The sequence below is a fragment of the Periplaneta americana genome, chromosome 2 (genome assembly GCF_040183065.1).
Source record: "Periplaneta americana isolate PAMFEO1 chromosome 2, P.americana_PAMFEO1_priV1, whole genome shotgun sequence".
Lineage (NCBI taxonomy): Eukaryota > Metazoa > Arthropoda > Insecta > Blattodea > Blattidae > Periplaneta > Periplaneta americana.
The window spans coordinates 208,229,735-208,256,295 of NC_091118.1; the positions used below are offsets into that span (position 1 = coordinate 208,229,735).

The 26,561-nt window shown below is 33.7% G+C and overlaps 1 protein-coding gene across 2 annotated transcripts in view; it reads left to right on the forward strand.

Moving 5' to 3' along the window:
• LOC138695094 (C3 and PZP-like alpha-2-macroglobulin domain-containing protein 8) overlaps positions 1-26,561 on the forward strand; it is a 976,398-nt gene that overhangs the window by 932,720 nt on the left and 17,117 nt on the right. For both annotated transcript variants that reach the window (XM_069819482.1, XM_069819483.1), the window contains exons 17-24: positions 1,754-1,930; positions 8,119-8,313; positions 11,469-11,718; positions 13,300-13,564; positions 15,039-15,169; positions 19,691-19,903; positions 23,949-24,100; positions 24,487-24,649. In XM_069819482.1, the coding sequence (XP_069675583.1) occupies positions 1,754-1,930; positions 8,119-8,313; positions 11,469-11,718; positions 13,300-13,564; positions 15,039-15,169; positions 19,691-19,903; positions 23,949-24,100; positions 24,487-24,649 (1,546 nt within the window). The remainder of the gene's footprint in view (positions 1-1,753; positions 1,931-8,118; positions 8,314-11,468; positions 11,719-13,299; positions 13,565-15,038; positions 15,170-19,690; positions 19,904-23,948; positions 24,101-24,486; positions 24,650-26,561) is intronic.

The following is a 26,561-nucleotide window of genomic DNA, read 5'->3' on the forward strand; positions in this document are numbered from 1 at the left end:
TCTTTACGTAAAAATAATTAAATTTTACAATTATATTCATGGCAAGAAAAATATTTATTATTTATATATTCAACTAATAATGGCAGGATTTATTAGCACACTCTTTATGAATAAAACTGAGAAGAAAGCATTATAACATATTCAAAAGTGTACAAGATGTGTGCGAAATCAATTTTCCCTACATAAATTGCACCCACAATTTTAAAATATAATTATTCTTAACAATGAAAGTTTTTAGGATTCTAAAAATTGTTCATTAATGTAGCCTACAAGTATGATTTAATCGCTATACCAAAATTCAGCACAAAATTAATTCAGGATATGTAGAAATTATATTTTGAAATTTACTAAATGTATGCCTACTAGCGAAAGGTGTGCAATAACCCCTTAAGGGAGGAGATACATCATTTTTATGCAAAAATTTAGTGAAATTCATTTTTTTATATCTCACTTACTATAAAAGCTAAATGAACAAAACTTTTAATGCTTAATATACATACATTAAACTTTATAAAACATTATTCAAAATATTAAAATAGCTAATAACTAAGTGTAAAAATAATGTTAAATTTGCATAATATTTTTACAACCATAAAGCATTTACATAATAAAATATACAATTAATTAAATATCTGCATGCTTCTTTTACTCGAATCTTTTAAAGGCCTATATCAACAATATAGTCTAGGATCTTTTACCTATCCCTTCGAGAATGTTTTTTTCTTAATTGTTACCTTCAATATTACATTTTCTAAAAAATTATTTAAAAAACATATTTCCTGAATTTAATATTATTTAAAAGGTAAAAGATCCGGTAAATCTGAATTACAGGAACGCCACTTCTTACCTTTTTCAAAATCGCTGAAATAAACTATAAAACGAAAGTATTAAAAAAATCGTGTTAGAAGATTGAATTTGTATATTTTTGGTCCAGGGAGCATTCGCTGGAGCAAAGATAATTCGTTTGGCGTTTCTTAATTGGAATTATGAAATGGCGTTCCTGTGCTTCACATTTAATAAAATAAATCTGTATTGAGTCCGTCTATAACTTATCATAAGTAATTACACCCAAATATTAGACATATTTTATTTCATGTTTCAATTTGACAAACGTTGATTAGTTATACACGGACTCATTATGTAGATTAACTACCTCGGTTTATATCGAGTAAAAAGGTATGAAAAATAGGTTATATGTACTAATTTCTATGTGGAACAGATTTGTTATGTCTCCACATTTGTGTTAATATTTGAACATATGTTATAAGGAAAGGTGATTTATTCAAATTAATGTATTTTTTTCTAAGTTTTGTTCGTGCAGTTGTTCCACTTTTGCACTGCGATGACGTTATGATCACTTCACATGAGGTTAGGTTCGGTCAAGTTAGGTTAGGTTAGGTTAGTGTAGGTGAGGTTTGCATTGATCTGCCCGTTTTTTTTTTATTATTTTATTTAGACTGGCATATATTTGCAGTTCGTATAGAGAAATTATAATTATTTCAACAAATAATTTCTCAGAATATTGTATACTTGAAACTGGGCTGAGTGAAAATAGGCTACGCATTTGCGGGCAAAAAAAAAAAAAGTTTAAAAATTCGGGCGACAATTCACCTTTTTTTTTTAATGGGCGAGATAGTTAATGCAAACGGACTCAATTAAAGATTTCATTCATTTAAATAAGTAACTCATCGGAAACCAAACACGTCAATAAAGGTCATGACTAAAGCATCAACTTATACTCTTTATTCCGAAGGATATGGAACTACAACGACGAGGCGGGTTTCTCGCAAGTACTTCACTTGGACGTGCCTCGATCTGTGGTGCCAGGATCGGAGCAGGGCACGTTGCTGATAGCTGGAGGCCTGGCTCTGCCCGTTTCTACACAGTCAAGGCAACCAGGACTGGGTTTGGGTCTCGGAGAATCGACAAGGTAAACCATCTTACAAATAACAGTGCACGCTTTTGAGTTCTCTGATTACAAATCAAAGGAGTGGTCGCACAAATCTGTAATTGCTCTCGATGCCGAGATATTATTAAAAGAGACTTCGTGGTACGATTAATTTTATACGTAACTTCGACGCCCTCATGTCCGTTGCGCGGGAAATTGACGTCACACAAGTTACATTGCATTGGTTCATGGCCTAACCAGCGAATAGGGATTATAAAGAATGGACACTGAGCGAATTTTCCTGTGTTTTGTTTCTCTGTGCGCCAGCGTTTAGTTCTACTTTCAAGAGCTAGAGGTTAGTGTAATCGAGCATACGCTAAGATGATAATTGAGAACAGAGTTGAGACACAGGATCCAAACATCGCCTACCTTATTGCATAATTCAGTAACGCTTTGCTTCAAATAAATTCAAGTTAACAGCTTTTCCTTATTTCTCAGTGACAAACTAGTTGTAATAATATTTTTTTATATTTCAGATATAATAAATTTTATTATAAAATAATATAATACATTATAAAATTGAGTATCAAATTCGTTTAATATTTGTATAATAATATAATATAGGTATATGGTTTTACTTCTCGTAAGGATTTCGTTTTTCCATTTTCAGCGCTATCAAATCATTACATATTTTAATTGTTGTTGTGGTCAACGTCTCAACTGTCATTATAAAGGAACTCTAGAGTCTAGACATTACAGTTAATGACGGATTTATTATTTTATGGATCCAATTTATTTTATTCGAGTACATAATGTACCTAGATGTATTAATTATATGTGTTATATTTCCGCTGTGTCGACTGCTAGTTGGTGTGATGTCAGCGCCAACTCTAGGGAGAAAGCAGAATCTCACGCTTTAGCTGGCTTGAAGGTCATTGAAATCAGTCCGGGTACATCAAAGGTACCAACGCGAAGTGTCCATTCTTTATAATCCCTATTCGCTGGCCTAACTACTAATAACATTAGCATTCAGCTGTGACTGTTGTTATATTAAGCCCTTGAAATTGTCATTTTTTGTTTTGCCACGGGTCCCGGAACATAACATATCAACACATGAAAAGTTCTAGCAACCAGAGAAGATATCATAAAGAAATATAATGGGATGCATAACGAATATATAACTTCGTTGTCACACTAGAGTACTGGCTACGATTATAACTACTAATTATAACTACTATTAAATAAAATACGGTACTCGCCTTTGCCTCCATTTTCCAGCACTGCAAAATGTAGATACGATAATCCTGTTGTAAACTTGATATGCTTGGTTATGTCTGCAATACGTAACTCCCGCAAGTTGAAGAAGCTCTTGTCAACAAACTAGTGTCCACGTCAAGATCGCAATATTATAATTCTGTTGAGAATTCACGAAACATCAGCACAAAATTGTCACTACCACACGTTATTCCAGTGCGTAAATTCAACTTCTTTTGTCATTTTTTTGCAATATAAGCACAACTGGTCCCATTCATTACCTGCTTTTATTGAAATGTCTGTAGCTTTGTCTTTGCTCCATTCTGTACTCAATATTAAAGTTCTCGGCAAGCCATAGGCCTATTAGAATACGATACCAACATAAGTCTATTGGAATAAATGGAAAATCATTATTGAATATATAACTGTAATAAGAAATGTCAAATACGAGATCTGCCCTCATTTCTGTAATACAAACATAAAGTCCCATTCACTACATTTTGTAATGAACTGTTCGGTAATAAGTTGTCCCATGTAGCTTTGTCTTCACATAACCTATTTTGCTATAGTGTATGGACTACAACTACGTAAGTTATCGACAATAATTTATCTACGCACACTAAAACACGCCATCAACATAATTAAAAACTCACTATCACATAATGTCATTCCAATAAATAAAGTCAATCACTTTTCCTCATATTATCACCATTAACACAAACAGTAAATCTAATTACTCTTCCTCCCATATGTTTATTACACAGAATAATGCATTTAAGGTTTTCGAGAATATTTATCCACATTCCACCGTGATAACAAAATAATTCTCTGCTAATACAAGAATCATTATCAATGATAAAATTCTACGTAGCACAGTAATTTTGTCACAATTTTTACACTACAAACACAAAACTTCACTCACTACGCCATTTTTTTCACCCTCAATAAAATGTTCCATTTATTCCAAGAATTTCATCAATAAAATCGATATTTACATAGTCCGCGATCAATATCTATTTGATATTAAGATAATAAACTATGAACAAGTCAGAGATTATAGTACCAACTGTGGTTAACAGGAGAACTCAATGACCATACTACCACAGTTTACTATATAGTCACGAAGCTTGAGTTTTGAGGGTGCTAGAAACAATAGACTGTGCCGGTACTATTTTGCATTGCCTGTAATGAGCCAATATTAGCGATCCTAGTGGTGAGCAACTACCTAATGTTTGCATATTTACTACGTATTAAGCTTCGTGACTGTATATACTAGACTGTGATACTACCACAATCTAATATATATAGTCACGAAGCTCAATATGTAGGAAACATGCATCCATAGATAGTTACTAACCACTAGGATCGCTACTATCGCCTCATTAGAGACAATGCGAAATAGTGTCTGCAGCCTATTGTTCATAGCATCCTCACAACTCAAGCTTCGTGACTATATATAGTAGACTGTGATACAAAAAAAAAAATCCTGAATGCTCCCCACATATACAATATACTAGCCGTCCAAGAGGTTACATTGCAGGGTCATCGAAACGGGGAAAATCGCGTGACAGTTGCTTACTTAATGGGGCCCCATTCTTGAAATTATTTTAAACAAATGTATAACAATACGTGAAGGTCCAATTCCAAACAGCAAAATGATGTTTTCAGGAAATAGATAAGGCAGTTCAGTCACTAGCTTTCACGGGGGTGGGTAAATGGGATACGCCAAAACCATTTGGACGGACAGAACATGCAATGTTAATCTAAACTAGGGGGCTCTCCCCCCCCACCTCAAAAAGTTTTTTTTTACAAACAATAATGAAAACGATGGCTGTCTCATAATAATAATAATAATTAGTAATACAGTAGAACCCCGTTTATACGAAATGAAGGGGGGGGGGGGGAACCATTTCAGATAAGTGATTTTTTTTCGGATAATCAATGAGAAATATTTTCGGTAAAAGTGGTGGGAGGGGAAAAAAGAGATCGTTAAGTATGTAAATTATAAACAAAAATTCAATATATGGTAATTGCACATAATTTCATATCCAATAATCATTTTACTCAACATGGCACTCATGTAACTAAAAAATATGACTTACTGATAATGTGATAATTGCAGCACAATTAAAATGAACGAGATATTGGAAACTCATAAAAAATATGGCATACAAACCTTCGTGATATGGAAAGGATATGGTAAGGAAGACAAAACTTCGTCTCTGTAAATCTCACAACCAAAGACTGGTGTATGACATCTAGAACGACTATGTCGAGAACTGATTCTTCAACTCTGTTACAACTGGTAATTGGTCTAATTTTTTTAATTTAATTTACACAGTATTTAACTGGAAAAATTGAAAAATTGGAAGCAATATTGAAATTATAATAAAAACGAAAGAATAATATACAAAAACTATTCAATACCTACATTAAACATAACTGATCATAACGAGGGCATCATACCAGAAGTGCGTATCAACAAATTCAGCGTTATTGAAATATTGTAATGGGATCTATTATTTATGTTTGAAAACAATGTTTGAGAATTACAATGGACATAATGAAGAATCAAAGAAAATACTCTTTTAAGTACACAAGGATAGGAACCATTATTCTACATTTAAATGGCTCTAATGTAAATTTACAATTTTTGTTGATACGCCCTTCTGGCAAGATGCCCTCGATATTAATTAATATTCAAACAAAAATTAATTTAAATAAATTCACCCCAATCTGAACAATACTCATGTTCAGAGGTTCAATGTTGCAGTATAGATAGGCAGAGAGAAGGAGAAAAAGTAAACAAACTTAAGTACTAATTAAAACAAAATAGTATAAATTATATTAATACTATATGAAAAAATAAATGTTTACAATTGAAAAAATTATAACTAATATTCATAAGTGAATAAAACTAATAATTAGGAATTCATTATTTACCGCTATGTTAATTTTTATTAATAATTTCTTTACTTTTAGAAAAAGAAAAACATTTATTGATTCTCATGAAACAAATGAATGAAGCTGCAAACTGCTCATGTTCAACAAGTTACCTTAAGACACAGCTGGCATGATCAGTCACCTAAGAAAATAAATGCATATTTCTTTAGTGTTTACATTATATGACATGCTATTTTGTTAATTTAAATATTTTTATAAATATGATGATTTAAAATCCCAGTGGAATCGGTAATAATGCTCTTCGCAAATGAAATGAGGTATTGTATTTCAGGGTACTGAGAAACGAAATGATTATAGAGTTTTAAGTCATAGTTGAAGTCATGTTTCATGAATTTCGATTTTGTAAATGCTCAAAACGTGTCAAATTCAATTATTTTTGCATATACAGATTTTATCAGTAGTTCTACTTTCAATTCTAGTCAAATTTTTTTTATTCCTCTTCTAATCCCAATGTATGTAACCTGCTGTATTTGTGAAAACCTCAGTTCAGAATTTATTCCAGTCTGTTCTTGTTTTGTTTAAGATGTCAAACTTCACGCCTTATAAGAAACTGGGAACGGATAGTGTACTGTATATATTTTTATTCTTTCGTACTAAATTAGTTCTTAGAGAGTTCTTTAGCATTTCTAATTACAGTCAACTTCTTTCAAACGCTTTTCCATTTTCGTATGATATATCACAGTGCAACTAATCATTTCAATTTGATACTTTTTCTCAACATTCGTTGTTTATTGTACTTTTGCTTTATATTGAATACTGTCCCAAAATTGACATTGTTTTGAATCTTTTCCTGATTTTCCTCGTAATATTTTTTAGTTTAAAATGTTTTTGCTAGATATTGCAGAGTATATATTCTTCTGTAGATGTTCCTCTGAGCTAGAGATTAAAACCTAATACCTTCAAGAAGAAGTTTATTCATGTCTTCATAATTTTACTCTACTTTAAAATTATTTCATTTAGATAAATGTTTAATGTGCAAACCAAAATTAATGTTTTGTTTAACAGAAGAAAATTACATATTCAGATATTTTATTTCTCTCTGATTGTTACGTAATATTTTACATTGTGAAGTAAGAACATCTCCCATTCTAGTCAAGAAAATAATCCTAATGAAGTTTTACCAAATACCTTACTATAATAACACCGGACAGCTGTATACTAGCAGCATTGGCGTGAGTGCGAAATATCACGGACCTGACATCTAGCGGAGCGGGATGGGATTATGTCCACATATACAAATATTAATATAGCGGGATTCTGACTATTGTTTAAAACGTGAGTTACTAATGTGGAGTAATATATGAAACACTTAAGAAATGTTAATTAATATTTGATGTAAAATTACTATCTTATATCAAAGCTGTATATTATGAGAAATATTGCATTCTCCATAATACTTTCCGTAATTAATTGTTACATATTTTTTTTTGGTTTAGTGAGACAAAATCAATTCTGATATTAGGAATGAATTTACAGTAATGCTTTATATACGCATTGCTGACAACTGCAAAGATAAAATTGATAGCAATCTGATGCTTGTAATAATAAGTAAAGGCATGTGGACAACAATAAAACTTAATTTGATAAACCTTAAAATTTCCAATACATTTTAACTTCTATTCATTTATTAGGTCTAAATAAAAAAACTAATTTGTATTTTTCTATCAACACAAAGACGAAGGAATTAGCCCACTAAAGAATGTTGTTGACTCACGTTTTATGATCCCTCGGAAATCGAAAGTACTATTTGGAGCAATTTGTAATGCTGTAATTTTGTAGCAATTATAAACAGCACACATATACCCTGACATTTTAACACAGCACTAATTAATAAAACTATTAACTAGCCCTTCAACAATATACATTGCAGTTGATTACAGTTTGTTTCGCGAGTATTTCTACACTAGCCGCCTAGGCAGCAGCACCAGCGTCGTTCGCACGTAAAATTGCTAGCTGTGCAGTATTATTATAGTAACGTATTTGGTTTTACTGGAAGATTTCTTGTTTTACAGCTTGGCAGCAGTTGTGTCCACTTTCACACCACTGCTGGTGCTGGAGCATATGGCGGAACAGGGAAATAATTCCAATACCAACCCCGTGGATCGTGAAGAAGTAATACATTGGTTGAGCACCCAACTACAAACGCTCTTGCGGTTCATGAAACCAAACTACTCATTTGGCGACCACCACAGGCTTGGCAGTCACAGGTGGGTAGCCTCATTCTGAAATACAGCGTCTACTTATAACAACTCGTGAATCCAGGGCCACTTATTGTACAGAGCTGAGTGACACATTTCCGAAGGCTCTCCCATCGAAGTCAACTGTTTGTGAATTTGGTTCAACAATGTAAACAAAAAAACCATATGACGCCATTTTGTATTATGATATGAGCTGTTCAGAGCAGAAGTGGTGTAAGTCAGAATTGGGTAATGAGGTTTAAAGTAAAAATTCTGTAAAATACAGCGCAAAGTAGCAATTAATATGTCCTTCTTGATTATTAATTTCTTTTATGATTTGAAAATTTGTAATTAATTTCTTTGATGTACCTGCGAGAATTCCACTACTGATCTGTCTACCTTTGGGTTACAATAGCTGCATTTAGATTGGCAACAGGCCATGATTGTTTGGCCAAACACCTGCATAGAATTGGAATATATCAGTCCCCTAACTGCCCATTGCGCAACTCAAACCAAGAAATGGATTCGGAACACCTCAAAATCTGTGCTTCAGTGGCTGACCATGAAAAATATTGGAGTGCAAGAGGTCAAATGACTTTATTGTCAAACGCCTGGCATTAGAAAACGACAACAACAACAACAACAACATGTCCTTCTTGCTATCCACCGACTACTAATAGTTTAAATAAGCTGAATATTAATTGCTACTTTGAGCTATATTTTACAGAATGTTTACTTTAACCCTCATTACCCATTTTTAACTTACACCACTTCTGTTCTGAACGGCTCATACGTTTAAAAATGGAAAGATGGAGTTTTTTTTCATAGAATTGCAGCTGTTGGTCTTTATCATGAAACTAATTCACTAACCAGATCCAGTGAGGTTTAATATGTAACAATAACCACAACCTTTCTCACAGCAACCACCTCTACAGGACCACCCATAGGAGGAGACGGCCACCACTTGAATGGAGGGATCAGCCTGAGTTTTTTAATTTTTTTTAGAGAGAGTAAGACACAACATACTCACAAAACGTTTTTTACATGAAATAAACATGTTGTTACAACATATATTATTGAAATAGTAATTATGTTTTCAACAAGTTTAAAACTTTCATCACTCTCTCTGTTAGTGTAAAATCTGGTGAACATAGGTTCAGTAATGATCAGACGTTGATCAGGAATCAATTGTGAGCACGTTTAGTTGAAGAAGAACTGAACAATCTAATAATTCTTTCCACTGTGTGTGAACTAGCTTCAAAGTCCACTTTAGTTAGGGCATAGAACTGCTTGTATCTGCTAAAGAGAGACACATCGTATACGTTAGGGGGTGAAGCCATTCCGGAAGTTAACAAATGTAAATACCTCGGAATAACATTTAGCAGCGATCTCGGCTGGAGGCAACACGTTACAGACACAGCGGGAAAAGCATGGAGAGCGTTACACTTTGTGATGAGGGTACTAAGAAAAGGTTCTGATAAATCCAAAGAGATTGCATATAAATCACTAGTACGTCCAGTAATGGAATATGGTGCTGCATGTTGGGATCCTTACAGATTAGAACATATTAAGACACTGGAAAAGATTCAAAAACGGGCTCTTAAGTGTTGTCGGAAAAATTCACCATTAAAATGGGACACACTCACGGACAGGAGAACGCGAATTTGATTATGCGCACTGTTCAAAACATACAGAGGTGAGCCTGCCTGGAAAGAAATAAAAAATAGGTTGCAGCCGCCAAATTACTCTTCAAGGAACGACCACTCTCAATCGTACTATCAGGGACTGGAATGCTTTACCTGCAGACTCACTAAAGGCTTTACCAACAACCAAAAATGTATTTAAAAATAGGCTTAAGGACTTTACTAATAGACGGTAATTATACACAGTATTTAAAGGGTGTAAATGATATTTTGTTATTGAAGTGTTGTATCAGTGAAGAATTATGTTGTGTCAGTGAAGTGTGTAGTGTAAGTGAAACGTGTTCTGTAAGTGAAGCTTTATAGTTTATAGTGGCAGTGCAAAGTATTTGAACAGTGAAATGTTTTTGAAGTGTTAGTGAGATCAGGATAGAATCAGTGAAATGTGTCGTAGTTCCAGTGCAGTGAGTGAGTTGACAGCGAAATGAGTGCAATGTTGAAAGGTACTTGTGCAGATATGAACATATCATACTCGTGGGTTTTAGTTCGAACTTAGGTTTAAGATACAAATTAGATTTATTTTAAATGTTATTTTAAGTGATAGTGCTTCATTTAATTTAGGATATTTAGTATTAATTATTAGTATTATTATTATTTGTATTTTTAATTAATAAGTTTATTATTGTCACTATTGAGCGTAATTAGTTACCACTGCCACTGGGTATATACCCATGCAATGTGAATAAATACATACATACAATTGAAGACTTCAGAACAATAAGTGGGTTATCGACCAAATGTGGCATTTTCGGATTTTCAAACATTCTAACTATTCCCGCCTCATGGAATCAGAATCTGTCATTGGTTCTCTCATAAACCCATTTGTAATATTAGAAACTGAAGTTCATGTAATACACTGTTCCAAAAAATAAAGTGAATGGAAACTTTGTTTTTGCTCTCCTGAAAAATTGCCTTTTGGTTCATAACCCACTTATTGTACTGAGATCTTGAATTCAAGATGCTGTCTGCTTTGAAATCTCAAGCATTAGAATTACATTTTGACCTGCCTACTTCTCCAGTCCTTTCCTCTAAACCCACTGTGTGTGACAGATATTGGAGAGCAAGAAAGTTAATGGCTTTCTTGCCAAGAACTCAGCATAAGTTAATAACAACATATTACATAACTAATTTACTCTGCTGTTTTTGTTCTTCTTATTATTTTGTATGTTTGTGTATTCAAGTTTATATTTTCGAGAGATCTGTTACAACCAAACTTTCAAACCTCTCATGAAGTAAAATATTTCAATCTACAGACTACCCCAAGTGTTATACATACAAAGTTTTGACGTTTTTTTCCATCAGGGTTCGAATTTCACTGGTCCCTCTGTAACAAAAGCCAGGAAGATTCTGGTTAACTATAGCTAGACACACACTGGAAATCAAACTATTAGCTAAACACAGGAATTTTGATAATTTAATTGAGTTGGTTAACTCTTTAATTGAGCTGGAAAATAAAATTTTATTAATATTTTCTTCCTGTTGCAGCAACACAGTCAATGTCCTTGAGCTGTTGTCCAAGACTCAGTCATACACGAGTGTGGACCCAGTTCTAGTCTCCGGTATCAAACGATGGATTCAACAGAGACAGGCAGATGACGGAAGCTTCTCACCACTACCTACAGACAGCACCACTGCTGTACCAAGAAACTTTTCTGATGCTCATGTTTTGGACAGTCAAGTGGAAATGACAGCTGAAACGTTGGTGACACTGCTGCAGGTTGGGCTGGAAAATGAGGTAAATCGTCGCTCAGCATATTGCTTTGTACACAAGATTTTTTTGTCGTCAAAATATGAAACTGAACATGAATATTTGAATAAATTTTTCCCTTAATTTCTTTTTCGACACACTAAATTAGATCCCAAATGTAAGTGCTGTATTTAGGTAATACTACACTCAAGAGCTAGAAGAAATTTTGCTCCCTTCCCTCCACCAACTTATTTATGAAAATTTTAGACATTTAAGAGTCAAACTGTAAAACAAAGCAGCATGTAACAATAATTTTTGGGGGATGACAAGTGAAATTTTGGTCATTTCCAGTCAAGAATTGCATGTTCGTTTCTTTTTTGTGAAAAATGAATCAGCAATTTCTAATTTATATGTTGAGCAGCACTTGGAAGCATAAACATTACGTCATATTTAAATGGTTGCACTCTCGAATTTGAATTCCACGCAATTTTTACAATCTGTTTTTACACTTTTTTTTTCACCACATTTCGTCATGTTCAAAGTATAAAGGCTCTTACAATTTTAATGCTAGGAGCAGGAAATTTTTACTGCACGTTCTTAAACTGTGATTAACAAAACACAATTGCATTTTTTTATTAATTAAGTAAGTACTTTCAAAATTAAAAATAAAACATATGAAGAGTTCGGGGGAAAAACGATGAATGTCACATTTCTGTTAAGGATTAGATAATGATCTAATTGAGTCTGTAACTGCAAGATGTAGTGCTGTTTCTATAGAAATAAAGGAAAGGATTACTGTATTCGTGGTGATAATTCTCCTTTTTACCATTTTTCATAAGAACAACATTAAATTTCGTAGTGATCCATTGAATTAGATAATGACATCAACCTTAACAAAACTGTGACATTCATCGTTTTTCCCGCGAACTCTTCATATTTTATTTGACACTATATTTTGAAATTTTGAAGTTGTATTATATTTTTAGAAAATTGTCTCCATTTCATTCATTCATTCATTCATTCATTCATTCATTCATTCATTCATAGGTTCTGTCCAAGGGCAAACCCAGCTTTCTCCAATCTTTTCTATTTTCCACCCTCCTCTTAGGTCTCTTAATTTATAGATGTAAATTTAAAATTCTGTATACTCAGTTCTTTTTCAACCATATCACACATGTCGTAAAAAAAAAGTCATATATGAAACTTAAATTTTGTAAGAGAGAGATAGATTTTGAACATATGCATTTTTTTAATTTGAATAACTCAAAAACCATTCATCTAATCACAATAAAACTACTATGCATGATGAAGTGTACAAAATAAGAAGTCTCTACCTTAAAAATTGCAGAAAACAAAAATTTCATCCCTCACTCTTCTTAACATATGCTACTATCTAAAATGAGTATCTGTGAAGTAGGGAAGCATCGAAAATGTATTTTCACCTCGATTTTTTTCTCAAAATTTTGCCGTCCTGGATCCAGGCCCATGTGACCCATGCATAAATACGGGTCTGACGAACTCCATCTTAACATAAATGCCTATATCAGCCTAAGATAATTTTGTTCACAAACAAGTACGAATCAGATTTCCCTTGGAAAGTTTTGTAACAGATGTGTATTCGAACCGCAGGCGGACTGGGAGTCCATGCTGCGGGCACGCTACTTCCTGGAGCGCAGTGTGTTTCGGATCGACTCCCCGTGCCCGCTGTCCCTCATGACTTACGCTCTGGTTCTGGGCAAGAGTGAGCTGTCGGGCATCGCACTGGATCGCCTGCGCAACGCTTCTACTAACGAGGAGGGTGACTTTGGATGGCAACACCCACCACCCAGCAAGGACGCACCCGATTGGTTGTACGAGGAAGGAGCTGGAAGACACAGAAAGGAACCCATCATGAGTTAGTAGACATTCACCTTGGCATAAGTCGATAAATTAAGCATAGATCTCTTACATGGAATGTTTCACTACCAATTTTATGAGCTACAAATTCAGATACATACATATTGGACAGCATGTGAAGGTAATAAAAGAAGGGGAAGGTTCAGGGTGGCAATGAAGTAAAGAATGAAATGAGATATACTTAAAAATGTAAAACAGTGAAGAGTAAATGATTGTAAATTATATGAAAGGAAAAGGAAAAATTAACGGAATTAAATGTAAAATATGTAGATTAGTAGTATTGTGGTATTTGAAAGGAGAAATGAAAAAAATTAATTAGAAGAATAAGAAACCATATAGTAGAGAAACAGTTGACCAGCAGGGCGGGTGAAATAGTAAATATATGATAAACAAAGGAAATAGGGGAGTTGAAGAAGAGGGGGGGGGGGAATGGTTAGGATGAAAGAATGAAAAAGAATGGTAAGTGTAAAGCACATAAAACTAACTTAGTTGAAACTTTCAAATTTTAAAGAGGTTATGTCCCATTTCGACACCATTGTGGTGTTATCTTCAGTGTCTTTCAAAAGATGCATAACCTCTTTAAAATTATAACACTTTGAAGTTTCAACTAAGTAAGTTTAAGGTTTAAAAAAGTATTAACATGAACAAGAAACAATGTAAAGCACTGGATTTCCCAAACACATCTGCCATTTTGAATCCCAAACAAATGTTTGTGCCAGAAACAACAATACGGAAAGTAAAAGATCTGACATGTGGATGCATTTTAGTTTTCAACATTAATCTGTATTATTAATTTTATGCAATGGTTGATTGTACGGCTCCAATTGTACAAGTAATAGAATATTGGGAATTATAACAATGGTTTTCCTAAAACTTCAGATTACATATAGATTGTTCGTTCCTTTGTTACAATCGTTTGCACTTTGAAGAGAACAACCACCAGGATCGCCACCCGTCCGCTGTAAACGAACACAAGATGGCAGTACAGTCGCTAATGCAATTCAAATGGGAGTTATGACGTGACTCCTTATGTAACAACTAGATGGCAGCATAGTAAACCTGATAAAAGTTGTTAACTTCAAAACCTATAACGCAGAGCAATCTGAGTATATATGATCTAGGCTAAAACATGCTATGAAATGTTTCATATAAAATAATTTTTATCTCGAAAGGGAAGCAAAAATGAGTAATATTGCATTAAACTTTTTTGTTTGAAATATCTCAAAGAAAGCCCCCTGAAATTAACGACATTACTTATGGTTCACAATGTAGAAAAAGAAATTAATTACGTGATTGTAACCAATGGTACCCCTTGTTACAGGGCAGCTATCTCTTTCCGAATTCTCTCTCTCATAAATTTCAAAATCATTCATTCAAAGAAATTCATTTTACAGACGTAAGTTGTATTTTTTCCACACTGCTAGATTTGTTGTCCCTCTTTCACTCTGATACTATAAATTCTTTGTGTTTAGCTAGTGTAGGGGAGTATAAGGCATCTTTATACGCCCTCATGACGTACTCTCACATGGGCGACCTGAAGGCAGCAGAACCAGTCGCACGTTATCTGTTCTACCGTTCACATCTCCTGGACAGACACACTGAGGTGAGATCATTCTAAATTGTCAACAAATTATAGAGTTACATTCCAGTGCCATTCTGTTGTGAAACATTATGTCCCATATCAATCATACAGCACAGTTGAATTTTATTGAAGACAAGATGATGCTCAGCATAAGGAATGACATTATGATATAAAGTTACACAAAGTGCATCCAGAGGTAACTATCATCCACAAAGATCTGGCAATATCAGGTCCAGACATGCATAGTTACTTCCTTCCACTCTGATAATAGACATAGTTGGAACATATTAAAGGGATATACAGCTTAAGGCTGGTTCACAATAAACCGGGAACGAGAACCAGAGTGAAAACGAGAAGTAGAGGACGTGAATATGACAATTTTTGATTCACAATAAACCGAGAACGTAGACGACTATGCATATCGATATGCATGTCAATAACGATATGGAAAGTCGATATTATGCATTGTGATGTTATTTGTGTATAATTGACCAATGGCGTTCTCTCATGAGTACAAGGCAGCCAACGTAAACACAGGTTAACCAACTTCAAAATTTCAACGGTACTATAAATATGCCCATGCATCTTTATTATCACAACCTATTTTAAGTCTACCATAACGTAAAATAATTAGAGAAGAAACATTTGTGATAGAACAAAACTGAACACAACAGTAGTTATTGAATTGAAGCATGAATATGTAGTGTGTCATATAACCAATACAGTAATAAAATATGGTTCATTTACGATTGGTGTCAGAGATGCAGCTATTGAAAGCCACGTATTCTCCTTCATTTTCTCATCTTTATAAGAGGCGCGCCGCTTATCGTAAACATGAGGCTTTTCCTCAACACTCAATGTTAGAATCTCATCAAATAAAACTTGCTCCATGATGCACAGCACAGAACAAAATAATGCATAGGTTATGTCACGGTCTTCTTACTACAAAATATATGACAAAATAGCTTTTAGATGGCAATAGAATGAATCTAGTGGGCTGTGATTGGAAACGTGAACGCCAAAGTTGAAACTTGGCCAACTCTCCGTTCCCGATCTCGGGCTCCGGCAAGCTTTTCGTTAATTGTGAATGCTCACATTTAAATGTACACATTTGAACAATTTTACCGTTTTCGTTTTCGTTCCGATTCTCATTTCCGGTTTATTGTGAACCAGCCTTTACATCAATAAAATTTTGGATATACTGTAAAATGAGATAACTTTGCACCTGCAGGGATAACTTTGCACCATCTATGAAAAACTTTTTATATACGTCTAGGGGTGTTTACGTGAACCAAATGTATCTGTTCACCACTTCCACCAATAGATGGTATATGTGTACAGTATTTTTCCACTGTTCGTGGTCACAGAATTTGTTTATGGTATTTCTATACCTTAACAACAGAATGTGTGCATAATTTGATTGAAATATAGATCAAATTAATTATCTTTCATCACAGATAGTGTCCACAGTCTCAAGAGAAGTTATACATGTATCTGTTCCTTATTCATCCATTTAGTCCACACCCGTGGAGTAACGGTCAGCGTGTCTGGCCGCGAAACCAAGTGGCCCAGGTTCGAATCCCGGTTGGGGCAAGTTACCTGGTTGAGGTTTTTTTCTGGGGTTTTCCCTCAACCCAATATGAGCAAATGCTGGGTAACTTTCGGTGCTGGACCCCGGACTCATTTCACTGGCATTATCCCCTTCATTTCATTCAGACGCTAAATAACCTAGATGTTGATACAGCGTCGTAAAATAACCCAATAAAATAAAAAAAAAATTCATCCATTTAGACTTTCGCTTGTGCAGCTGTTTTGTCGGCAAATGGTGTTACAGAATAATTTTCTAATCAGGATGAATTTGAGGCTAAATTGGAGTTACTTTGCACAATAACACAAAAGAAGATTTTTAAAAATTTTAATTGCATTATTTTGATTTGAGGACTTTCCATGAAGTTTAAAAACGCTTACTATAATTCACACTTTGTATTACAGCTAAATTACTTGAATTTGTTTTTCTTTTTATTACATACTGAAGCCACACATGGCCTCTCACAGCCAAACTTGGTAACAATCTCCAAATACGCCAAAGGAAAATGCTGAGAAGGATTCAAATGCAAATGACCTGAAAGGGAAGATATTATGGAATATAATAATAATCTATACTAATAATAAATCTGTAGCCGAAATTTTTCTGGTAATTTTCGATTTTCCAAAAATAATTGGTCCTAACATATATAATTAACCGCCCTGAAACCGAAAATCGCTTTTTTGAAATTTTTGTTTGTATGTCTGTCTGTCTGTCTGGATGTTTGTTACCTTTTCACGCGATAATGGCTGAACCGATTTATATGAAAATTGGAATATAAATTAAGTTCGTTGTAACTTAGATTTTAGGCTATATGGCATTCAAAATATTTTATTTAAAAGGGGGGTTAAAAGGCGGCTTGAATTAAATAAATCGAAATATTTCCCTTATTATTAATTTTCATGAAAAATATTACATAACAAAAGTTTCTTTAAAAATAATTTCCGATAAGTTTTATTCCATGTAAAATTTTGATAGGACTGACATTTAATGAGATAAATGAGTTTCAAAATTACAATAACGCCATCTAAGGCGGTGTAATGAAATAAAAAACAAATGACTTCGTCTATAAGGGGCCTTGGACAACAACAATCGAAAGCTATGAAAGATAGCCTACAGAGAATGTTTCTGTGTTTGTATGACGTAATATCGGAAGCTAAATTAACCGATTTGTATAATTAATTACTATTTCACCATTGGAAAGTGTAGTTTCTCTGGATGGACATAATGCTATAATGTTATTACAGTAACTTCTGAGTGAATCGAGGACAGGTAAGATTAAAATAGCTTCTTATGCACAGAAAACTTGATAGGCATTCGTTTCCTGTATTTCCTAAAATAATTTTTATGACTGGATCAAAATGATCGCATTTTAATTATGTGGATGCGATTTAAATTAAGTAACATATTAAATGATTTATCCTTCTATCAAACACGAATGTTCCCTGGATCAAATGTCCTATTTTAATTATGTAATTACTTTATATTTATTTCTAATGGGTGCAGCGGAGCGCACAGGTACGGCTAGTAATAATAATAATAATAATAATAATAATAATAATAATAATAATAATAATAATAATGATTTATTTAACCTGGCAGAGTTAAGGCCATACGGGAATGTAATGGGAGGATGTAATTGGGAGACTAAATCCACTCAAGAAAGTATCAAGAAAGGGCTTGCTTATATTCCATTCCAGAACTTGACACAAAATAATACGTATAATTTTTACAGTTATTCACGTGCTGTTGCCTCGACTTGTCATTCGAAAGAACTGAAAATATTTTTGAAATAACATTTTAGAAGAATGTGACCACTTGTATTGAAATTTTATGTACTTTTTTCAAAAAAGTTTTGTCCTCTTACTATTTATAGCAGTTTTTGAATCTGTGTTTCAATTTTTTCTGTTCCTGATACAGTATATTTCATTGTTTAACACGTGTATGGTGCAATGTAACACCAGCAGTGGCAAACTTTGCACCATACCTCTTAAAACTCTGGCGGTGCAAAGTAACCCCTAGAACATATAAAATGAATCCCCATCTCAAAATTAGATATTTAAAGACTACATACAGACTGAAAACAAATTTTTAACTAGAAAATGGTGCAAAGTTACCCCATTTTACGGTATTACTTTTTTTCTCCTATTATAATGTTTAGAAAAATCAAAATTTAAAATAAAGTGTAAAATTCTGTATTTCTTCTACTTAAGAAAAATATTTTTATACTATAATATAATGTATTTCTCTTTTTTTTAATACAAAATGGAGCTGTTTAGCATGCATGGATGCAGGGTTTTTTCCTGATAAGTCAAATGTTTTTTTCTAAGTTTTTTATGTTCTCTTTATCTTATTGTATCGCTGGATCTCACATTCACAATATCATGCTCTTTAAACTCCATTTTTTAATAAATAATATTTTTAATTTAGTGTTAAAAAGAATACATCGATTTTTGGGGACTTTTTTTAATGTCTTTATATTTTATCTGCAGAATTATTTAAGAGACCGAAGTGATTTTGTAAAAAATTGTAACTAAAACATGCACACACTACAAAATTTTCATGAGTATATGTTAGTTTTTTAGTTACCAGGGAAACAGATCTTCAAAATGTAATTTGTGGGAAATTAATAATGAAGTCACCACTAGCCTATAACGGTGAACCGTGGTTGCAATGTTTTGCCTTTTAAAACATTACTCGAAAACTACTACAGATATTGATGAATTTTTTTCTGCAAAATATTATAGAATAATTTGTGTATAAAAGAAAAAATATTCTGAGAAATTGCTTTTTGAAGGTCTTAAGCTATACCAAACTCCTTGAATGATTTCACTTATGTATGTCTTTTAAATGGTAGCCTAAGAAAATAAACTAAGCCCTAATATCGTACATAACATACATGATAAAAGAAGTGAACTGTAAAACATACAATGAGAGTGTAAATGTCATCTTTGCAGTTGCTGTACTCGGCAGTGAAGGCATTTTCGATGTTCAGCTGGCTGGCACTGGACCGCCACAGAGCGCTGACTGTCTCCCTCGCCACATCCGGCATGGAGCTGACTGATACGCTGGAGCTGCGGCCCGACTCACCCCTGCAGAGTCTCCAGCTGCCGAGTCTTCCTACCAAAGTGTTCGTCTATGCCACGGGGGCAGGATGCGCCACGGTTCAAGTGAGTAGCATGGCTGTACCTGCGAAATGATCATGACAGTGACGAGTCAACATCATCAGCAGCAACGGTAGCATCAGTAGCAACACAGACAATTATGAATGCTTCCCTTCCCATCCAGTCATTTCTTACAATATGAACCATAGTCATCCAAATCGGAATATCTAAGGCTTTTGTATTGTCATCATCTTCATCATCGCTAAAATAATAATAATAATAATAATAATAATAATAATAATAATAATAATAATAATAATAATAATGGTAATAATAATAATAATAATAATAATAGTAATAATGATAATAATAGTAATAATAGTAATAATAATAGTAATAATAATAATAATAATAATAATAATAATAATAATAATATTAATAATAATAGTAATAATAATAATAATAATAATAATAATAATAATAATAATAATAATAATAGTAATAATAATAATAATAATAATAATAATAATAATAATAATAATGGTAATAATAATAGTAATAATAATAATAATAGTAATAATAGTAATAATAGTAATAATAATAGTAATAATAATAATAATAATAGTAATAATAATAATAGCAATAATAATAATAGTAATAATAATAATAATAATAGTAATAATAATAGTAATGATAATAATAATAATAATAATAATAATAATAATAATAATAATAATAATAATAATAATAATAATAATAATAATTTACTTCTAAGACGTGCTATGGATGAAACGAACACATGTGCTTCTTCCTCAAATCTTCAATTGCAATCAGTGGCGGTTCGAGCCTTTCTTGGATGGGTGTTCACAAAAAAATATGAGTAATAAACACACTGATATATTTTCGTATAGCTGAGTCACACGTCAGAGATAAACTAGTTCTAATATGCATGCACCAAATCTACGCATATAAAAACAAAATTAAAACCGTTAAACAAGAGTCGAGTAAAATTAATTCATGGGACTCACCTTCACTGCTGTTGTAGATGGTGTTGAAGATCTAGAATTATTTGTAGAGAAACTCCATGTGCCTAGTTTTGAGAGATGCAAACTTATCAATAACTTTATTATTGAAGTCTCTAATGTTGCCAACATAGCCAATGTACTTAATCGGTCTTCTGTCATGTGTTATGGAGGAATATTTTAATCCTCTTTTAATTTAACACACTCACAATTTTACACACGTCCGTCTCCAATCTTCAAGTATTACTGTTTCAACTTTCAATACGCACCAATACAGCTTGTATTTTCCTTACTTTGCTGAACAAAAGACAACAGAATCAGCCCCCGTGCGTAACGGTATTTTTAAAAGAAAGAGTAAAGAGAGGAAACGAGGAAAGAGGGAGAAAGGAGCAGGATGCCAGACCCAAGGGAGATGGGGCATCTCTCTTCCTCTGTCAGTAGCATGTTAAAACCTGTGTGAGCCAGAGCTATTGTAACCATTGTAATAAACTAGAAAATATTCTCACCTCAGGCTATTCTACCCTGCTAGAGAAAAATTGTGAGAGCTGCTGTCAACCCGTCCAATGGAGATTTAAAGACACATGACACACAAACGGGACATTCTCTCGAGACGAAAAATGTAGGAATGTCATTGCACATTGGACAGTAATAGATGTATTTACTTACTTACTGCTTTTAAGGAACCCGCAGGTTCATTGCCACCCTCACATAAGCCCGCCATTGGTCCCTATCCTGAGCAAGATTAATCCAGTCTCTACCATCATATCCTACCTCCCTCAAATCCATTTTAATATTATCTTCCCATCTACGTCTCGGACTCCCCAAAGGTCTTTTCCCCTCTGGCCTCCCAACTAACACTCTATATGCATTTCTGGATTCGCCCATACGTGCTACATGCCCTGCCTATCTCAAACGTCTGGATTTAATGTTCCTAATTATGTCAGATGAAGGATACAATGCGTGCAGCTCTGTGTTGTGTAACTTTCTCCATTCTCCTGTAACTTCATCCCTCTTAGCCCCAAATACCTTCCTAAGAACCTTATTCTCAAAAACCCTCAATCTCTGTTCCTCTCTCAAAGTGAGAGTCCAAGTTTCACAGCCATACAGAACAACCAGTAATATAACTGTTTTATAAATTCTAACTTTCAGATTTTTTGACAGCAGACTAGATGACAAAAGCTTCTCAACCGAATAATAATAGATGTACTGGTAATAATATTAATACAGTAATACGTATAGTCATTGTTGGTTTTTAAGGTGTTCACGTGCTCCTTTGCGCATATAGAGGAACCGCCGCTGATTGCAAATGACTAATTTTCATTGGTTTTGCATCATCCATTTCTGTCAACCTGTGCATTATTTGAGGCATTGACATGGGAAAGGTCGTAACTGCAAAAATTCGAATTTTTAGGTTTTTCACTGAGAAGGTAATAAATGGCCATGCCAATGGCACAGAGAAGGTAGTATGTCCGTATGTAATGAAACGAAGTTGGAAACGTAGTCACTAGATGTTGTAAGTTGTATGTGCACAGCTGTTGGCGCGGAGAAGGTAGTAACTCCTTTTGCAACATCAGAGTGTGTCTAGACAAATATGGGCTGATAACTGAGCAGGGCAGAACAAGAATCGGGTGATTCTAATGGTCCTGATTTACATTATTGCCAAGAAACATTTTGATTCAGTGGACTTGAAATTCCTGGTTTCAGAACATTCCTACATGCCATGTGATAGGGAATTTGGCATCATAGAGAAAAGAAAAAAAAAAGATGCAAGACCATGGTTCCAGAAGAGGTAAGGCCTAATAATGTAATAATGATGAAGGATGAGGATTTCTTCGACTTTTCTGCAGAATATGACAAGTTTTTGAATACAACTCCTATCAAAATCAGCACCTTCAACTGGATTAGACTCTCAAGAGCTGATTTTCCTCTAATAAAACAAGACAGTCATTTAATGACCTTGAAATGTGGACAGAGCACAGGATTTTTAAGAAAGGACCGTCATTAACGTCAATCACTAACTTGCAGTGCTTGCAACGCCTTGAAAGAAGACCAGTCGTCCCTGATGCCAAAAAGAGAGACTTGTTATCTATGTTAGACTTCCTCGATGAAAAGTATCATGCATTTTACCGAAAAATTTGTGCATAATGTATAAATAACGTTAATTCTCAGTTTGGCTAAGGAGTGATTTCAATGTTGTATTTTCATAAAATAGGATTTCACAGATAAATCTGTGCCAGACTTTTCAAATTTCATATGTAACACAAACATGAGTGTATGCCTTTCATTTAAAGCAGTTTCTGTAATAATGTAAGTGAGAAAGTGTTCATAAATTTGTTTTTTGCTTCCCCTGAAAAATTTTGTTTTTGGCAGTTACTACCTTTCCCATGTCAGCGCCTCATTTATGAAATGATCCTCCTATATGTTAGATTTGTGTAACTGGAAACTTGTATTATTTTATTTGAAGTTTCATCATCTGCTAAATTTCTAGTAACTTTTATAGCAGATAAATATACGTACTAAATGTAAATAACAAATATAAGTACTAAATATTAGTGGCCATTATTTCGAGCATTTGTTGCGAGATAGTGAGATTTGTAAATGATATGAAAATAATTTTAAAATATAAAAAAATAAGGGCAAATAAATACAGATAAAGTTTATCCTCATATCTCCTTAATCTTACTTCACAAATCCCAAGTTCCCTAGTTCAAAATGTTCTGTACAGCATCTCCTATTTTTTGTTTAATTTTTTAATGGTTTTATGAATCACCCTGTGTAATGTGTATGGACCAATAATTTATGTATTTACAACAGGATGTTCACAGTGGCAAACATTTTATAAATGGCATTTCTTCAAGTAAATAAATCTCAGAAATGTGCCACAAGCTCATTTCTAAAGCCAAGACAAAAATAAATGTCTTCAGAGGAAAATATAATTTTAACAAACCACAGCTTGTAATAACAAAGATATTTTCCTTATCAGTACAGCAAATTCTCTCAAAAACATGGTTTGCATATTTTTAAACAAAGTGCAAAGTTTTCCAAATACCTGTGTGTACCAGTAATGCAAGGAACTTGTTCAACTGCAGGGCCGAGTCAGTTACTCTACATATAGTCCCTCCAGTCACACGCCCCTCTTGGATTTGTGGGCGGGAATTGAAGATGAAGCAATACCAGGTCACAATTCTGTCGACGAACTTGAAGGAAAGCTGCCCGTCCTCAGACTGAAGACCTGCTTCAGGTAAGAAAAAGCAACCTAACTTATATTTTGAGAATTATTGTCATGGATACAAATGAGTAAGTAGCCCATTATGCATCAACAACCAAATAATAAAAGAAAAACTTTGAAAAATTACACTCTTTGCAGTTATAATGTGATTTACTTCACCAAAACAGTACAAATATTACATTCTTACATTACAGAAACTGTATAATGTAGGACATCTAATTCAAATTTTATTTACAACAAAAAGATGCACTTTAGTTTTGCAACGTAACAAAGGATAATTAATTAATTAAAAATAGGCTTAAGGACTTTACTAATAGATGGTAGTATATTATACACACTGAAAGTACTATCATACTGACCTGTTCGTAATCCTATGTGAGTGTTTTCTTTTGTGACAGATGGAAAGGTGAAGAGCCTTCAGGAGTTCTTCGGCTGGAGGTAACATTGTTTTCAGGCTTCAAGCTCATCAGTGTAAGTCCAGTTATTATAGACAGCAGTGGAAACATGGCAGATATTCACCATGGATCAAGAGCCGACAAGATTTGGTTTGTTCTTGCCAATGTGAGTACAGTAATACATTGTTAAAGAGTAACTTCAATTTTACAAATGGCAACCAAGTAAATTTGCTAATAAATTCAACAGTAACAAAATGTGGATAAGAAAGTGTCTTTCTTTCCTAAAAGACAGTACACTGTAGACCTTATTTGATATGTTTCATTGCAACTGGTGTGGTCATGGCAAACCATTGTCCTCCAAATTCTCCAGATCTAACATTACTGATTGCTTTGTGTGGGGTTTTGTTAAGAGCACCACATTCGCAGGGACAAAATGATAAAGTGAAAATTTGACAGACATTGTTGTTTTTTAGGTAAGTTAGTAATAAATTAATTATATTGGGATAGTGTTCAGTCTAAAGTTGTCATTTTTACACAATGAATTATATAATTGAATGTAAATTTATTTTATTTTATTATATGACGAGTGCTTTTGCTTTATGGCATCATTAGGTCTCGTGAACATAACAGGAACACATTACAAAGCATTTGGTTAATAACATATAATATGCATGAATTATAACATTGTAATGAAGACTAGAAATTCTGGTGAATTTTTTAGAAGCATGACAAAATGCATATATGATTTATGAGGCATTTGCACATTATTGTTCAATATAGAAGAACCAGAAATATACAATATTATGCATATTAGATATGTCTTAAATGTTAGATAATAATATTGTATATACAGTGAAACTTCTCATTTATGGACATCGAAGGGACGTAACAATCTGTCCGTATCTGGGAGGCTCCCCAATCTAACAGTAAATTTATAATATGTATTATGTATCCCTTCATGCTTTAAATGAAATGTATTACTGTAGTTTAATTCTAAATACAGTATACAGTACTACAGTAAACTCTTTGCAACTCTGAACTGCAATAGATAAGACCGAAAAAGAAAAATACAGTACTGTGCCATGCAGTTTTATTCTGGGTCTACAGTTATGCAGTACTGTAATTTACAATTTTCAACTTAACCTTTACGTTCAGGTGCCATGTCTCTCGAAATAGAACAACTGATTGAAGTGAAGAGAATAATCCTACTAACCCTATCATGTGTCGAATACAATTTCACGATCGTGAAAACCTTGGACCCATCAGACAGGTTAAATTTTATGACTTTGTTTATCCACCCGCTTCCAGCTAACAAGGGGTAGCCGGCTGGGCTAGTGATAGCCTACGAGACCCTTGTTGTCTTCTTTCATGTTAAGAAATTTCTGTACTAAATTTTCCATTTTTGTAACACATTAGGTCTTGAAATCCAAGTTCTGTCCGCAATCAGGAGGTAAAGCAAGCTTTAGGACTGTGAAACAGCTGTCCGTGTCTGTGTCTGAGAGTGTCCGAAAATGAGAGTTAAATTTATCATTATTTCTATATTATTTCAGTTGGGACATAAAAACCTGTCCATATGAGGAGTGTGCATATCTTGGGAGTGTCCGTAAGGAGAGGTTTCACTGTATTTCTGTTTCTTCCATATTGAACAATAATGTGCAAATGCCTCATAAATCATATGCATTTTGACATGCTCCTAAAAAATTCACCAGAGTTTCTAGTCTTCATTGGAATATTATAATTCATGCAGTGGCGGCTCCTGCATATTTCTTAAGAGGAGGAAAGAAATTAACAGCACTAAATGACACCTTCTTGAATGAAACATGCTACAATTTAGCCTACATGCACACATGTAAGACCAGGTAGTGCTGGGGTTGGCCTTCCCTTCTGTATAGCAATAATCTGTTCTTGTAAACTGAGTTTCCTAAATTGTCCAAAATATATTATGTTTTCACTTCCTTTCATTGTTGAATAATTGCACAAATTAACAATTACAAGGAAATTCACAATCTCGTACCATTTTTCGAGCATACTACAGCATCACACGAGTTGGAAGAGACTAGCTACTAACTCGTAACCGG